Source organism: Neltuma alba, unplaced genomic scaffold (assembly GCF_004799145.2).
Source record: "Neltuma alba isolate B1F8T4 unplaced genomic scaffold, ASM479914v2 tig00011396_pilon, whole genome shotgun sequence".
NCBI lineage: Eukaryota > Viridiplantae > Streptophyta > Magnoliopsida > Fabales > Fabaceae > Neltuma > Neltuma alba.
The window spans coordinates 515,212-533,260 of record NW_021636085.1 but is presented as its reverse complement, the minus strand read 5'-3'; the positions used below and the strand labels follow the sequence as shown (position 1 = coordinate 533,260).

General features: G+C 30.2%; 1 protein-coding gene across 1 annotated transcript in view; it reads right to left on the bottom strand.

The window, feature by feature from the left end:
* Positions 1 to 2,949: 2,949 nt before the first annotated feature.
* Positions 2,950 to 18,049, bottom strand: part of LOC114712736 (probable disease resistance protein At4g27220) — a 28,799-nt gene continuing 13,699 nt past the window's right edge. The window contains exons 3-8 of the mRNA XM_028897281.1: positions 8,594 to 8,633; positions 5,808 to 8,525; positions 3,392 to 3,558; positions 3,248 to 3,316; positions 3,140 to 3,161; positions 2,950 to 3,023 (exon numbers count right to left, since the gene is read on the bottom strand). Of these exons, the coding sequence (XP_028753114.1) occupies positions 2,950 to 3,023; positions 3,140 to 3,161; positions 3,248 to 3,316; positions 3,392 to 3,558; positions 5,808 to 8,525; positions 8,594 to 8,633 (3,090 nt within the window). The remainder of the gene's footprint in view (positions 3,024 to 3,139; positions 3,162 to 3,247; positions 3,317 to 3,391; positions 3,559 to 5,807; positions 8,526 to 8,593; positions 8,634 to 18,049) is intronic.

The following is an 18,049-nucleotide window of genomic DNA, read 5'->3' as shown; positions in this document are numbered from 1 at the left end:
CTTCAAATGCTGCAATTTTGGATCCATAAGGCATGTCAACTTCCATTTCAGCACCTTCCTCCATTATTTGGAATAATCTCATCAGATCATCTTCTGCAAATTGACAACGGTTTCCCTGGTCAAACTTAATTTGATTCTTAATGGAGGTCCCTGGTTGATCCATGATTTTATCCTGTTGAAGTAAATCAAATGAAACAACCATTATTGTAACCTATAGAATAGAATATAATAAAATAAAATGGCCCACAACACATTTATGTCTAAACAATAGAAGCACAATTAATAATTGTTGACCTTCTTAATTAGGTGCATACTGAAAATAATAGTTCATACAAGTTAGTTATTTATGTATTAAATTGTAATGGTGTTATTTTATTTATGTATTAATTAAACTGTAATGAAGTTAATGTATAGTGTCTCTAAAATACGGGACCATTTGCTTCATTAAAAAGGGAACTACCAGTTGATTATCAAATTGTTCTATTCTAGCATTAGTATATACCAGCTTTAAAGAATAAATTCCATCCCGAAATTGATGCAGTAACATGAAGGCTTACTTGTGCAGATTGATCAGTAATAGTAGAGCTGCCTGATTCCATTTCCACGTGAGGAGCTGAAGTTTTTTCTTGAGGCTTTTTTTGGAGAACATATTGAAGAGATCAAAGAGATTAGAGATTATAGAAAGGTTAATCTGAATGAAAATAAATAATGTATCAATAATGCAAATATATTGAAAACCAAGTATTTACCAGTGGAGGGTTCATTCCAGTAATAGAATTTTCTGGAATCATCATTGCCATTCTATTTGATGTTTCTTTGGAAGGGCATTCATTAGTAGGTTCTTCAACTCTTTGAGGAGCTTCATTGGAGCTTCTACTTTCTCCAAGTGCTTGTTGATCACACATTGGTTCCTTTTCACATAACTCCTAAGTAAAGGAATAATCAAGCAACAAGTGATATTTTTAAAGCAAAAAGCTAATGAAACAAACCTACCTTTATAAAAACTGCTGTGCCTAGATTTGAGATTGTTAGCTCAGAATGAGTTGATGAACTTACATTGTAAACCAAATTATCCTGAATGAACATGAAAATGTAAAAACTATCACAAGGTTATGTCGTTTAGGAGCTAACTCAACCCACATCAGGAAGGACTATATTCTTACTATTTATTTTATAAAGGAATAGCATATGCTATTTGTGATGTATTACTTAATTTTGAATTCATGATTTAATATGCTTTTCTAGCTTCCTCTTATTTTGGTACCTTCTTGAATACTTCGTTTGTTTCTTAAATTTGTTTTAATTAGATTACCAATAGCGTCAACTTTGATAAATGTAGAAGTACAAAAGCATTTGTTGAGGAAAGACTCTTACCCTATCAGACTTTGATGGTGGAATTGCTGCTGTATCTGAAGTAGGAATTTGTTCTTCAACAATTTCATCTGTTGATACCTTAGTATTCTGTATAGTTCATAAAATACGAATAAGTTGCTAAAGAAGTTCAATTAATCGAGAAGAAAGTCTTTTATTAATTGAGGAAAAAGCTCAATAAAAATACTACAAATTATTACTATTATAAGACATTTCCATTTCTACATTGCTGCATATATAACTGGGAAAAAAGACTGAGTGTGTGTATATATATAAAACGGTGAAAGTATTAATTGAGAATAACCCTACCACAACTGAGTTAGATGATAGAGTTGTAGAGAGCTTTTCTTCAACAATTTCATTTCCTGATACGTTGGCACTCTACATAGCCCATAAATTATGAATATGTCAGTTTCTAAAATGGTTAAAATAATTAAGAAGCATACAATATATATACATTAATAAAAAGAGAAATTGTTTGTTGGTCTGGGTCACTATTGTCATAGAAAAGCATAATGTACATACCTCTATAAAATTTGACGAATTTGCGGTGCCTTTTTTAGCAATCTCCTTTGATAACTCATTACTCTAAACATAAAAAAAAAATGGTATAATAAAAAGAAGGTAAACTGAGCTTTGATGTTATTAATAACTGTAATATATTAAATCTAAACACACAACATAAAAAAAAAATCTTGATTTATTTGGAATAAATGGATAAGACAATGAGGTAAGAGAGAATTCATTAGTTAGTTTCTTAAGTATGCTTAGTCATAGGGAAGTATAAACACGTACATTTTCAAAATTTGGAGAACCACTGCTCTGTTGGGGCATTGCTGAGTCATTTCCAACATATTGTGGTTCCTCTTCTTCAATCTGAACAATAATAGAATATATATATATATATATATATAAACATAAAAATAGTAATCTTCGCCCACAAAATAAGAAAAGTGGGGGAAGTATTGAATTTCTACCAAAATTAATAGAAGTCTGGCACTAACCTCGCAAGCCCATTCCTGAATAATACCGTATGTGTAGTTGAAGGTCTTTTCTTGTGGAAAAGAATAATCGAGATAATCAAATACTGCACAAGCAAAACCACAATTTCGTTATCATTACTATGAGAAGAAATCATATGTAGCAGTTAATGATTTCGATTAACTACGTATATGTGAATACTTACTCTCAGAGGAGCTGACATTAGGTGAAGGGATATTGTTACAATCTTGCACAATACGGATTTTCACAGTTTGGAAATCAATTCCATGATAGATAGTGTGAAGACTTGGTAGTTTTACCAGTCTTATTGCAAGTAAATTTGGAAGCACATCCTTGATGACCAACTCTTGCGGCGCGCCCTGCTTCCATTCAAATACTTGAGCAAGCTCAGGAGCATCTTCTATCTCCAACGTCAAGAGACATGGAAGTTTAGCACATGTAGAGACAGAGAATAAGCATTTCAACTTCTTGCAGTGCTTTACTCGAATATGGCATAGCTTTGGGAAACATGGTTGATGCAGATCCAAAGGATTTTGTTGATTCTCTTCATCATCCTCAATTATGCTCACCAACTCTTCACAGTCTGATATGAATAGCCTTCTCAGTTCTGGTATGCTTCTCGTGGTACAAGCAGACAGTATGAACTTCAACTGTTTGCATTTTTCAAATTCTAGAACAGAAAGGTTTTGAAAGCTCAAAGAGATTTTAGGTCCCACATATATATCCCTTAAATCAGCCAACTCTTGCAAGTTCGAAAGTGCCTTACCTTTCTCCTTGAAAGATAATGCCTGTAAGCATACAATTGAGATATGTTAGTCTTAAAGAGTCTCTTTAGGTGATTGATTATAAGCTAGCAAACGGCAGAGAGGTTTACCTTTCTGCTTGAGAGATCTTCTTGTCTTTTGTGTCCACCAACCAAGAAATCTATAAAAGTTTGAGGAAGCTGTAGACATCCTTCAATACTAATATATTCTAGATTTAATACCTCCACGTAATAATTTTCTGTGGAAATACTAACCATATTTGGTAAATCTACAAGGTATATTGTTTTCAAGGCTGGGAGATTAAGTTTACTCTGAACATTATGATTCTGATCAGCATGACATTCTCGAAATACATATTTCATCTTTTCTGCCTTCCCGATGCTCACATATCCCAACTCCTTAAAGTCTTTTGAATAAAAAGCTGGGAATAAAAATTCCAAATTGTTACAGCTCCAAATATAGACTTGTTGTAAGTTAGGAAAGATAGAGTGCACATTCATATGACCTTGACCATTAGGCCCCTCGTCTGTTATAATATGTTCCAGTGCATCACACTCCTTGACATACAATGTTTCCAAGAACTTCAGTGATGAGGCAATGGATATGGTAAAGAGTGATGTTAACTTGGAAAATCCAGTTATCTCAATCCCTCTCAAATTGGATTGAGATAATGGTAGTGGAAAATATCCAGAAGCTGTACTTGGCACGTGCTTTGATTTGGATGCCTTGGTTAAATACAAACATGTTAATTCATTTTTTCCTTTTTCCTGGTAAATACATATGAATTCTTCTTCAATAAACTAATAAAGAACATTTTAGTATGTTGTTATATTTAAAAAAAATAGAAAATACTTTTTCTGGTTCTTTACAGAACTTGTGAAACCAAGAAGAATTCAAGAGAAATTTTATTCAGCTTTTCTAACAACTTATAATATATAAATATTTTGAATTTCTCCCCTAATTTTTCTCATATTGTAAACAAAAGAAATGCTCGCTTTTGATATAAATTGAGCTCAAACTGAAATTTCTATCTTTTGCTTTTCTATTATTTTCTATTTAAACAAGGAAAAATTGCAAATAATGGCCATAGAAGATATAAAATTGCAATTTGGATTCTTCAAATCCTAAAATTGTTGTCAAGAACTGGCTCTTAAATATAAATTAGCAAATATTGTATAAAAACCAAATTGCCCTCCTACTTAGATTGTTACTTGAAATACTTAACTTGTAATTCCTAAAATTGTACTTATTTTTTCGTAGTACAAATTTATTATTTGAAATACTTCACTTGTAATTTTAAATGCTATGCTTGTTATTCCCAATAGTTCACTTGTTATTTTCAATAGGAAGGCAACTTGGTCTTATACTCAATATTTCATAATTCAAATTTAAGATGAGGTCCCTACTAATAACTTTTTGAATTCAAAAATCCAAATTGCAATTTTATATTTTTCAAAATCTTTATTTGTGATTTTTTCTTTAAACAATTACCTAGAAGCCAAAATTATATATTTTAATCTATACGGCATCAACTTTTATAATAAAAATTATAAAGAATGTAAATTTCAACATTCTAAATACTTCTGCAAATGAAAAAGTAAAATAACAAGAAAAAATTGAACAATATAAATGTTTTAAAGTGGAAGTCAGAGGTGAAAAAGTAACCTACTACTAACATAAGGCATATTTTTGAACAAGCCATCAAAATCAATAATATATGTGTCTATACACACACAAAAAGCTACCACAAGTAGAAATCTTCACACAAAAGAATAAATTTTCTCTACTTAAATATTCACAAACTGAAAAAAAATAGCAGGAAAGAGGTTTACCTTTTCCTTTGAGAGGTGATCTCTTTTTTGCACATCAATGGATAAATCTATAACATTATTTATGGGAAGTTGTGGGCAGTTTTTCAAACTTATATCTTGTAGAGATAATGCCTTCACAGAATACTTTTTGGTGCAAATACTCACCATATTTGGCACATCATGAAGGCTTAGTCTTTTGAGATCTAGGAGATTAAGTTCAATATGAACATTATGCCTTTGATTGGAATGACATTTTCCAAACACATATTTCAACTTTTCAGCATTGAAGACTTCAACTTGCTTTAAGTTGGAAAAGATACAACAATCATTCATATGACTGTAAGCATGCCCCTCATCTGTGACTATGTGCTCCAGTTCACCACATTTACTGATTGTTAATTCTTCTAACAATTTCAATGATGAGGCAATCGACAGGGTAAGAAGTGACTTCAACTCAGAAAATCCCTCTACACTCATCTTTCTTAAATTCTTGTATGGACATAATGAAGGTGTAAAAAGTCCACTAGCTTTACCGAGATGTTTCTCCTTTAATGCCTATGTTACATTAAAATATTTGTCAATATGTTATTACATTACAAAATCACAATCATAGTAACCAAAAAAAGTGAGACAAAGTACCTGAGTAAGGTTCAATTGATTGGCCCTGGAAAAAGATAGTTCATTGATGCTAAAGGCACTTGCTTTTGAAGATAAACGACACAGAGGGCCCCATGATTTCTGCACTTGAGAAGACTGTGGGAATAATATTCTGGATATATGTTGATGAATTTGGGTACGTTTGCAATTTCTATTTCTTGTAGTGAGGGGAGTATGGTTTCCTTTTCCATTTGACGCATACCTCCCTCCTCTAAACATTGCCGAAATATGAATTCTAGCTTATTACAACCACGGATTTTCACACTTTCTAGCTCTTTGCAAGGAAAAATTGGCAATATAAATTCCAACTCATGACATTCTTCAATGTTCAGAGACCTCAATTTCGGGAACATTGAGTGATGGGTCTTTTGATTACAATCATGATGATCGTCCACTTTTTGCTCTGCAGATCTCTTATCATCACTTATTAGGCATTTCATCTTTGAGCATCCGCTTATGTCCAAATTTTCCAGTTGCTTTAGACTTTGAGCTGTGGATAGACAGAAAAGATATGTCATCGAACAACCATTTAACTCTATAGACTTCAAACTACTTAGCTCTAGCTTGCCCTTCAATAGTGTGCCGTCTATTTCAGCACAACCACTTATGTATAGCTTCTCTAGTTGCTTGAGAAAGTCATTAGGAAAATCACCATGACATAATTCCCTCACACACATGTTAGAAAGTCGTAGCTCAACTAAGTTTGAGAAGATGGTTGCATGAGATTGAATTCCACTTGTATTGATGAGGCATTGTATTGCAGGCCAAGATTTCAAAGAAAGCCTAATTAAGCCATTCATGCCTTCATCTTCTTGAGGATCAACTATGTCAGGAATAAGGTTTGTCCATCTTGTATCATTACATTCTGTTAACTCAAGAATCTCTGCTCTTGCTGCCAGGGATTTGATTGTGCTTTCAGACAAGATCCCTTTTAACTTGGTTGAATTGAAATATCTTTTTGTTGAAGCATCCAATTGAAAAGAACGCTGGTAAGAGTAGTTGCCTTCTACATGATATATTCTAAATTCTTGATCAAGATCTATAATTTTAGAAGGCTTTGGATTAATTTTAAGAGTGTCATGATTTGAAATATAATACAATACTTCAAGTTTTGAGCATCTCCCAATCACTTCAAACGGGTTATTCTTTTCGATTGAACAATCTACCAAGCCTAGCAACCTCAGTTTCTCCTGTTGGCTAACTTCATTTGGCAATTCACTAATTGAACAATTTGTCAATTCAAGAGTTTGGAGTTTTTTAAGGTTTTGCAAAATAGATATATCACCCAACTCCCAATTTGTTAGGGACAGTGTTTGGATATTTTCAAGTGAATGAATTGATTTTGGTAGTGACAAGGCCAATGTTCTCCGAAACTTAACCTTAGAACACAAAAGCAAAACTCTAAGTCCCTTCATACCTCCAAAGAATGCCTCAGGAACTCCCAAAGAATGACTTGCATTATTTACCCATACTAAAAGAACCTCAAGATTAATGCCCTCAAAAGAGTTGGAAAAGTCATCTATCATCCAGGATGAATATTTTACATTCTCCTTCAATTTACTTTTAGAATCCATGATTACTTGAATCTTTTCATCTCCTATTTGATGGGCTATATCACGAATCACATCGTGCATCTTTACAAATCCTTCTCTAGTAGTGAGCAATAAAGCAGAACGTACGAGTGTGGTTTTGATTGAAAGCACTTCACTTCTTGCTCTATAGTAGCTGCCAACATTTTCACTCAGCCCTGAACCTATAGCAATTCTGCTTAAAACCTCTACTGGTATTTCATAAGCTCTTGGGAATATAGAACATAGCAGGATGAGATCTTGCGCTCCTCTATCTAGATACTTGAAGCTTATTTTCAGAGAATTGTAAAACTTTTTCACTTCTTCATCAATGTTCCCATGCCTTAAGGATGAATCTTTTTCTATTACTGCAAAAGCATCCTCCCATTCATTTGGATCCCAATTTCTAAAGGTTCGTGCAACTGCTACAATTACAACTGGTAAGTTTCCACACTCAATCACAACTTTTGATGCTAGCAACTTCAATTTATTAGGACAATCCTTCCCATTTTCAGTGGCATGATGTAGGAAAAGATTCATTGCGTCTTCCTCAGGTAAGAGCCCTAGTTTAACAGTCTTTTGGCAGCTCATTCTTCTACAAATTGTCTCATAACGTGTGGTTAGCAAGACACAACACCGGCCCTGGCTATGGATGCCATGGTGAATCCCCATGTTCTCAAGTTTGAGCTCTTCCCAGACATCATCAAGTATTATGAGTACACTTCCAGCATTAGTGATTCTGATCCATATTTGTTCTGCGTGTGTTAAATCCTTGCCATCCTCCAACTTCAACTCCAATTTTTTTGCAATTTCATCTTGAATCTTCTTTTCGTCAACAGGATTAGGCACTTCAATGAAGACAACTTTATCAAATGCCTTTGAATTTTCAAGTTCCTTACCAATTGCTTTTGTCATTGTGGTTTTCCCTGATCCTCCCATTGCTTGCAATCCAATCCTATGTATATTGTCATTTTTCAGCTCCTCCCTAAGTTGTTCATAAACTAAGTTTCTACTCTTAAAATGCATAAACTCTTGTGAATAGAACTCCATGCCTGGAGGTCCAGCTGCACGTGCAACTTGTGAGAAGTTCTCAGCTTTCTCCATTATTGTTGGAATCTCTTGCATGATGCGCTCTAATTTCTTCGCCAGTGAATATTGCGAAAACCAATCATTACAGAAACCAAACCATTTCTTTGGTCTTGTTTCTTGCTGAATGAAGTTGTTGGCTTTTCGAACCCAATGCTTAACTAAAGGGTCAATTTGAGTTTCATTCCTTCTTTTGGCTTCTTTTATCTTCATGTCCACACTCTCCACTGCAGCTGACAATTCTCCTTTTTTCTCTTCAAATTCAGCTGCATAACTTTGTAACAACACAAATATGGAAGTTCCTTTGTTACTTTGTCTACCAATATATCAGTACATTTTGTTGCAGCAGCACTACTGGCAGCAATCTCCGCCATCTATCATACATAATGAGATTACAATTACAAAAACAACAAGGTCATATCGTGATACCTCAGGCACAACTATACTATGATCCAATATTTAGCATAAAAAACAAATTATAGTAATCAAAATCTTAGTACTTGTATAGTGCACAAAATTTCGTAACCTCTATGTTTTAGATGAAACAATCCAATATAAATATGACAGGGAAGTTAGTTTGACAATCCATTGCACTCACAAAATGTTATGAGCCTCAAGCCTTAGAAGAAAGTTCGATTTATAAATCTAAAGAGCTCTCTCTTCTAACAAGTTATTGTAGTCTTTTAGAATGTGCTCCATAACATTGCTAGGTTGATACAAAAATCTGAAGTCACTATAAATTAGAAAGAAAAAAGTGGTGAGAATTAAAAATATGTAAATATATGTATTTGTTTCTTTTGTCAGTTTATGTAGTAGGTTTAAATGGAAATATCTAATAACATGAACATTTTTTACCTTAATAAATAAATTTATTATGTTAGCATAATATCAGAACTTATTTCTAGAGACCACAAATCAAAAATTGGAAAACTCAATAACCATAAATCTTATTGGTTTCTCCAAAAGCCACACCCACACCAATAGAATGCCGTTGCAAATAATTTGATTTCCGCATATGACTCTAAATTTTACAGTAAAATACTTCAACCTTTAATCTATTACATTTTGTCTTGCTCACATGATTTTCCATCATCTATTGTGATAACATACACTTAAATTTCAAAAGATACTTTTTAATTAAATTTATATTAAAGTACTTTTGTTTACTAGTTTACATCATGATACTAAATTTTTAATTTTGGCTAAAATATTTTAAAGCATTTAAAAGTTTCCCTTTTCCTTGATTTTTTATTTACTTTTGTAAATAGATATATTTATAATGTTTTTATCATGTTAGAAAAGAAGTTTAAATAATTTAGTCAACGATTAATATCATCTTTAGTTGTAAAAATTTGATCTTGTTTTAGTTTTAATTTGGTCCTTAAAATTTGAAACAAGTGCATTTGATTTTTAAAATTTAACTTTATTTTGATCTGTTTACAGATTTTTTGTTTATGGAACATTTTTTTTTGTTCATGAAAGTATGAAATTTTAGAAACTAAAATTAAAATAAGATCAAATTTTAAAAACTAGAGATGATATTTACCCTTTACTTAATGTATACATGAAAAAACTTGATTGAAAATTTGATTAATTTTTGAAAAAAAAATATAACTGACTGAGTATGTTTATAAGTGTTTGTAACTAAAGCTTTGTTAAAAAATTTATATTTTAAATTTAAATTGTTTATATAATCTCCCAATCTTGCATCATTTATAATTATAATATATGATGAAAAAAATGTGTTTGAAATATTTGTTAGCCATTAATTTGAAAAAAAAAACTCGATAAATAAGTTCCAATACATGTGATGAAAAATTAAAATTAAAAAATTTATAATATAATCAAAATTAACTTTACAACATATTAGAAAGCTTGAAAATATATGTATTAAAGTTATTTTTTTTGTATAAAAAATATTTATTTGAAAAATATAATATAAATATTTAAATAATTTTTATGTTAAGCAGGTGTATTTTGTCAAAACAAAATTTTAAGAGTCAAACTTTAAGAGAACTAACATTTAGATGAACGAAAATGGCATATCAATTATATAAGAAAGATTTGTATAACATATGATTTAATTTCAAAGAATGTTCGCACAATTTTAAAATAAATGAATGGTTTTTATAATTTAAGTCAAATAATTGTATCTCCCGTACTCTCATGATCACAATGACGTGAAGGATGAGAGGGAGGGACGGGATGAACCACAGTTTAGTCACAAAATTAATGATAGAATATTTTGATGACAAGCATTTTAGTAATGACATTGAGAAATAGAAATTGATAATTTTGCAGAAATATTTTGATGACAGTCCATTACCAAATACTTTATAATAGAATTAGTGATGGATTATTGATAGATTGTTTGACAGAATAATTATGTTGTTAATTCTAATCATGAAATTAGTAACAGAATAAAATTGGGTCGCTAAATTATATTGTTAATTTATTGTTTTTTTCGTGATATTAAAGACGTTGATTTGGAAGCTCGTAATATTAATATTATGAAATTCTATGCTTACTTCTTGACTCTTGTCCGAGTATTTCAAAGTCTATGATAGGAAGGACCTTCTGCTTGCTTCTTGGTTTGACCCTAATAAAAAAGCAACATTATCCAAATGTCAGAGAAAAATTAAGGGAATGATAACCTAAATTGTAAAGAGATAAAAATTTAGATAAGATCATAAGAATAAGAAAAATTTGAGAAAAATTTCCATATTGAAAATCTTATTAGTGAGGAGGACCTGAATCAAAATATCAGTATTACTATTATGTGTGCTGCAAAGTCTTGATATTTTCTGTGTACAAAAATCTATCAAGTCCTTATCACTAGTAAAATTTTTAATAGGAGACTTTTCTCTTGCTTTTTATAAAAGCAATCATGTTTTTAATAGCAAGAAATGCTTCTAATCAATGGTGGCTGAAGAAAATTGGTGCAGAAGAGAGCTAATTAAAGATGTAAAAATATTAATCGAAAAAGAACGAAAATACATTTAGGAGTTTCTTTCCATTTTTAATTATCTAACGAAAAAATAAAACAATTTTGTCCCCAAAAAATATTATTGAAAACTCATTAGTGCTTTTTATTATTGTAATAAATGTAAAACAACTTATACTTTTATTAACTTATTGTTTCTGTGCTTTACTTTTGCAACTCAATGCTTAGTCAAATTTATTTGTGTGCCTGGCTGCCAGGTCATGTTGCCTAACAGATTTTTTTTAACGGTGTTAACTCTTTTCTAGTGGTTTTAAACAGTAGGGATTAATAAAGCTAACTGTGTAAACTTAAAGGACTTGATAAAAAATTTAAAAAAAATGCAGGGACTTGATTCAAAATTCAAGTAAACTATAAGAACTGGGAAACTAATTTTTCTTCTATTATAAATCACGTTTTAACGGTCCAAAAATTACTTTGAGAAGCTCAAAGAAACATGCTCTTTAATTATTCAATTCAAATGTCAGTGATTAAAAAAAAATAAGCTGGCTTGCTGACAGTTTTTTTTTTAATTGTGATTTTTACTGCCTTTTTTTTTTTTGGTCTGACGACGTTGCTTAAACCATTGATGATAAAAAAAAAACATAAAAACATGCAAGTTATTGATTTATAAAAAAGTATAAAGAGCCGTATTGTTCACAAATAGTAGAAGATGCAGTTAATTCTATAATATATATAAATACGCATAACCCACTTTAGTTTATAATTTAACAAAGCTATCGTAGAATGAAGTTTCTATGAATATAAATGAAATCTACGACCAAAACTATGCATATATTAACCTGTAAATAGGAATTATTCAAGTATGACTCACATGACCGATCAAGATCTAAGAAATAAAAGCAAGTTAAAACCAAAAAAAAAGTTTAAGAGAGCACATATATGTGTAAAAGAGGATTCACAAGTATCATGGAGTTTAAATCCTTACCTCTTGGAGGTTTCTATGCTGCAGTGCTTCTGATATAAAAGTCTTTTCTTCTTCTTTCTCTTTTTGTTTTTTGGTGGTTTGAGAAAAGGAATTACGAGAACAACAATAAAAGAGAAAGAAGATTTCAACACAACTTTTTTTTTTTCCCCTCTAAGTAAGAACGAGCTAAACAACAATAATGACAATAGACAAAGATAAGAATAAGAAAACAACTCAAGTGCCAGAAAATAAAGCTTGGAAAAAAAAAAAAATAGGTTCTTTCAATCGACAAACTTTGAAACAAAACCCAAAGCTCTTAGATGTCTTTTTCTTGATTTGTTTTCTCTAAATGAGAAGGAGAAAAGCAACTCAAAACAAAAGAACAAGAGCATCAAAAGATTTTTATGATTAAAGAAAGAAATGAGAGCAAGAAGAGAGGAAGAGCACAGAAATTACAGAGAAAAGAAGCAAGAAGTACAATAAGTAGCTACCAATAGTGACTGATGAACATTTTTATTTACAGTCACATCAATCATATCGAGAAATTCGTATGCGAACTTTGCGCACCACAGCATTTGCAATCAGCCTAATAAAAGAGAGGCAGCTCATCTAACTTCACCCTTACATGGTCCCACAAGTTTTTATATTTAACAATTCTTTCTCCATTAATTAATTTCTCGCTCTTTCACTTCCAACAATGCCCCTCTTTCTCATCCACTAAAGCACAGTACCCTTTCTTTTAATTTGAAAGCTCTACAGTTAAAAAGTAAGTGGATTTGCTTGGTTTACCAGAATTTTAAAATTTTATTCCTATCACTTTTATTATTAGAAAACCCATGCATTGCAATTTTACTAGAGAAATAGATCTAATGAATATAAGTATAGACTTAAATTTTGTCTTCTAAAATATATCTAACATCCTAAAATATATTTTTAAATACATTTAATATATTAAAATATTTTTTTTAACAATCTTACACTTAGCATAATATAGAAGTTGTTATGAAAAATTAGCGCAATCCAAAGCAATAGAGAATTTGAATTTAACGCAATTTAAAATATTTTTTTAGTACTTTAAAATATTTTTTAATGTAATTTGAAATACTTTATCTACTAGAAAATAATTTAGAATGTTGGATACATTTAATAAAATATTTTAAGGTACTAAATATGCTCTAACTCATATGATAATATAAAGGTTAAAACATACTTTTAGTCTTTTAACTTTACACAAAGTTTTAATTTAGTTTTTTTACTTTAAAAAATATACTTTTACTCCGTTTACCTTAAAATTATTAACAAAAAATAATAAGATCTTGAATGTTAATAAAATATTATTAAAAACTAACATATTTAAGTTTAATTTTCAAAATAATGATAATTGTTACAGAAAGTCATCATTTAAGACTAACGATTTTAGAGTTAAAGAATTAAAAATATACTTTTTAAAATTAAGAATGAAACTTTATATAAAAATAGAAGATTAAATATATACTTTAACCTAATATAAAAGTTAGTATATAAAATTATTGATCCACGCAAATTTAAAATTTTGATAGATATAATTAAAATAAGAAACATGGGATTGGGATGAATTTAGTTACAGTATATATCATACATATATTATTTATTTCAATTGATATAACTAATAAAGGTAAACAAATTTCATACACTCAATACTACTTCTTATCCTTAATACAAGAGCTAGTTGACTAATTTGAGCAGATTAATAAAATTTATTGAATTAGTTATTTGTAATAAATATGTGTTGTCTTTCCTAAAATACCTTTACTAATCAAGTGTATTAATTTTAATATTTAATAAAGCAACTACTACAAAGACTATCTTAAAAAATAGATAAATAATTAAAATCTTATATTTAAGATCAAATTGAAAGTCAAACCAATTTAGAAGTAGTAACATATTAAAAACACCCCAAGTCTTTAGTGTCCCAAAACCAACTGTAGATACTAGATACAATTAAAAACAACTGTAGAGCTTTGTTTTAAAAAAAAAAAAATAAATCTGTAGAGCTGTTAAGTTGAACAAAAAGGTGTCATGCTTCGATGCAAGATCAAACATGGCATAATTGGAAGTGACAATAGGGGGGAGGGGGAGAAATTAATTGATGGAAAGAATCAAAGAATAATTGTTAAAAAAAAATTGGTGGGACCCAAAAAGATTATTTCTTTGATTGCGGTGTCATGTAAGACTGAGGATCTTTGTGAGCTGGTTGCATTTAATTAGACAGACCATAGATGAAGTGGCGCGTCAGCTTCACGCAGGAATTTCTCTGCATTTAATTGGATAGACCATTGATGAAGTGTTGCGCCGGGTTCACGCAAAAATTTGTTCAACCGTATCATCAAGATTTCTGCGAATAAAACCAAATCCATACGGAAAATTTGAGCCATCTTTAGAAACATGGGAAAATGAAGTCATGATTACACATGGGCCTACGGTGTTTTGTTCCCATTCTATAATTGATCCCTTTTGTAGCCGACCACTTGGCGGGACCTCTTTGTTTATCAGACTCCGTTAAATATAAAACTCCAATCCATTTTATTTTTTATGTTTATTTAATTTTTTTTAAAATAATCCTTTTAATAATTATAATTCTAGTTAATATACTTAATTAGTAAGAATATTTTAAGAAAAATTAATACCTATTTAGAACAAATAACTAACTCAGTTTACTTCCTTAATCTCCTCAAATTAGTCAACTGACTCTTGTAATTAGGATCGGAGGTAGTATTTTTTAAAAATATCCTAATTATTTTTTAATTCACTTATTTCTTTCACTACTTGATTATTATTGAGTGAATATCAATAGGATTAATTTAGAAAAAAATTGACAATCATGTGAAATAAATTTTACATATATGACTAATATTAACTCTCAAATTAGTTACCACGCTAAAGATCGGAGGAGTATTTCATTTTTGTCTCCCTAGAGATAATGCCAGATTAATTTTATTTTATTTATTATTTTATTATTTTAGAGGTAAATTCATGACAGTTATGCTCTGCTCTCTATTTGTTACGAGGAAATGGGAAGAAGGAGACAGGAGAAAAAATTTTGATGAGTTTAATTTTAAAAATTAAAAAATGGGATTATAAAATTTTGATTAAAAAATATAAAAAAAAAGAGTAATAAAACTTAATTAAAATTTTTTAATCCTATTTCATTAATTTTTTAAATCAAACTCATCAAAATTTTTCTTCTCCTTCCCTTTTTTCCAGGAAATACCTTAAAGAAAAAAGGGTTGTTTGTTCAATCATATATATATATATATATATATATATATATATATAAAGAGTCAGTCGGTATAAAATAAATTGTGATATTAAGGTCTACTCACAAGTCACGCTTTCAATCAATTAACTTATTTTATGAGGTTTTTAGGCCTACACAATTGCAATGATAATAAAAACGATTCTTAAATTGATAATGCTATTTTTTCTTTTTTATAAACTGTCCTTTACAATGAAAATATGATTCTTAAATTGATAATGCCACTTTTTCTTTTTTGTGAACTTCCCTTTGTAACCGTTTTTTAATTTTGTACAGTTATTTGTCATCCAGCCCAGAAGTCTACCATGCCGATCTGCCCAAGTTTTTTTTTTTAATTGTTAAAAACACTTAGACCAATTTCCTACAATTATAATATCAAGTTCTCCACCGCTCTGTCATGTGTTCTTTTTTTTTTTCCCTAACTTTTTTCATATAATAATTTAATATTAATTTTACATGGAAAAAAATATCACATGTGATTAGAAAACTTGACATGATAATCATAAGCAACTTCATCTAATTAATCTCCTCTTATAATTACTATTTATCTTCATAAGAATATATGTATAATAATATAACCAACCAAACTTAAAAGTTATATATACCACCGATATTACTTTCCTTTACTCAATGTTACAATTTATAACAAGCTAAAGACAACCAGCATGTCTCCCCAAAAACTAGATTCCTGTGCCAAGCTTGAATAATTTACTTCTCTTGACAGAATAATAACTTCCTCAATATTAAAGTCAACATGCAGCAATTAACAAGCATTTTAATCACCAACAAATTATTTGTTGAGATAATAAGCGGTTTTATTTCTGTAAAGAAGAAAACGCAAGTTCAAATTCTGAGAAACATATTTATTAGCAAGACTTTAATTTTAACGCTGTTACTTTAATTTTAACGCTGTTACAAAAATTAGTTTCAAATTCAAAATGATTTGAAAATATTGAGTTGAAAAAAAAACAAACTGATGGTTTGAAGAAGTAAATCTCCTTTTACTTTTCTTTGTCTCCCCCCCCCGGGGGGTTTAAACTGGAAGGTGCTTACCGGCGTGTTGCACAGGCAGCTTCTCCAACTAAGATGGAAGTTTTTAACCATGTCCAAGATATATTCATAAAAATTATGCAGTTTACTTTCAACAATTACAAAAACTAATTATTAAAATTTTCTTTTTGTAAAGATAAAAAGCACTTTCTGAATATAATTTAAATGAAACATAAATATAATGTTCACTCTGAAAAAAAAAACCTTCAAAAGTGTAAAGAAAACAACAAAAATAAGTAATTTTTAAATTAAAAAAATTTGAATGACATGAACTATTTCACACTGAGTCAATGGGAAAAAACTTGCCATTCAACTATCTCTCTTTATTGTTTTCAACTTTTATTAAAATAAATTGAAACCATCTGCATAATATTATAACCAATATTATCAACCCAAAACACTCACATGATGACCGCCGTAATATTGAACTTGAGGGAGCTGGTCCCCCAAAAAAAAACAAAACAGAGAGAACTTGAAGGAAGGGATATAATTGACAGGAACTTGCTTTTTTCCATTTTCGGATAACAGTGTCCCTTTCCTCCCTAACACAGTGCATCCATGAACATAATTGGGAGGATTGAAGAATTACCGAAAAATCTAAAAAAGTTAGCTCTTATAACTGGTAAGAACCCAATTTTTTTTTTAAGCAATATCTTTAGCATCATCTATATAATCACTGAATAGAAAGATAAAGTGAGCGGGGAATTTTAAAATAAAATTATGCGATAGCATCACCAATATATTGATACAAAATATTCTTCGGAGAAAAATACAGAAATTTATGTCCCCTAACATTTCAATCTCTATAGTCTATACTCTATATAACCACTCTCCCGTAACATTTCAATCTCCACAGTTGAAAATCACAACATTCGCAACATGTATTTTATTTAATAATTAAAAAAAAGATTATTATCCTTGATAGTAATTTAATATGTACAAGGTTCGTGTTTGTGCTTCTATTCTTGTTCTGTATCCATCATTTTTCCCTCAGAAAGGAAGAGTTATGATGAAAGGTCGAATGGATCAATTAAAAAAAGACAAATAGGTTTATGAGGAAGTTAAGAATACAGAAAAAAAAAAATTGATGGTTTTGCGCATGTAAAGCCAATTTCTTTAAAGTCTAATATTTAGAAATAAACCATCACTAAAACATCCCAACTCACATGGATTTTAAGAGAGCTGATGATGTTTGTAATCTTAAGAGTCTGTTACAGGCCAACTCTTTGAATGGATATGGCTTCGCTTTCCTGTTCTGGATAACAGAAACTGCTTATTGGTTACAAAGAGCTGCGAGATTACCAATGCCTACTTATTGGGAGCAAACATTCCACCCAATGCATGGGGAAATTTTGATAAGCTGTATTTGAAGAGTCAGAGTGTTTAATAGCTGCAGTGTAAACTTTTAAAATCCCATCGAGTCAAACCAAGTTAAATTCATAGCTGGACAAAGGCCCGTTTTGTATTGAATTCTTAACTGTCACGTAGAGGATGAATTACTTTTCTATATTATTGAGTCAAACATGTGATAACTATA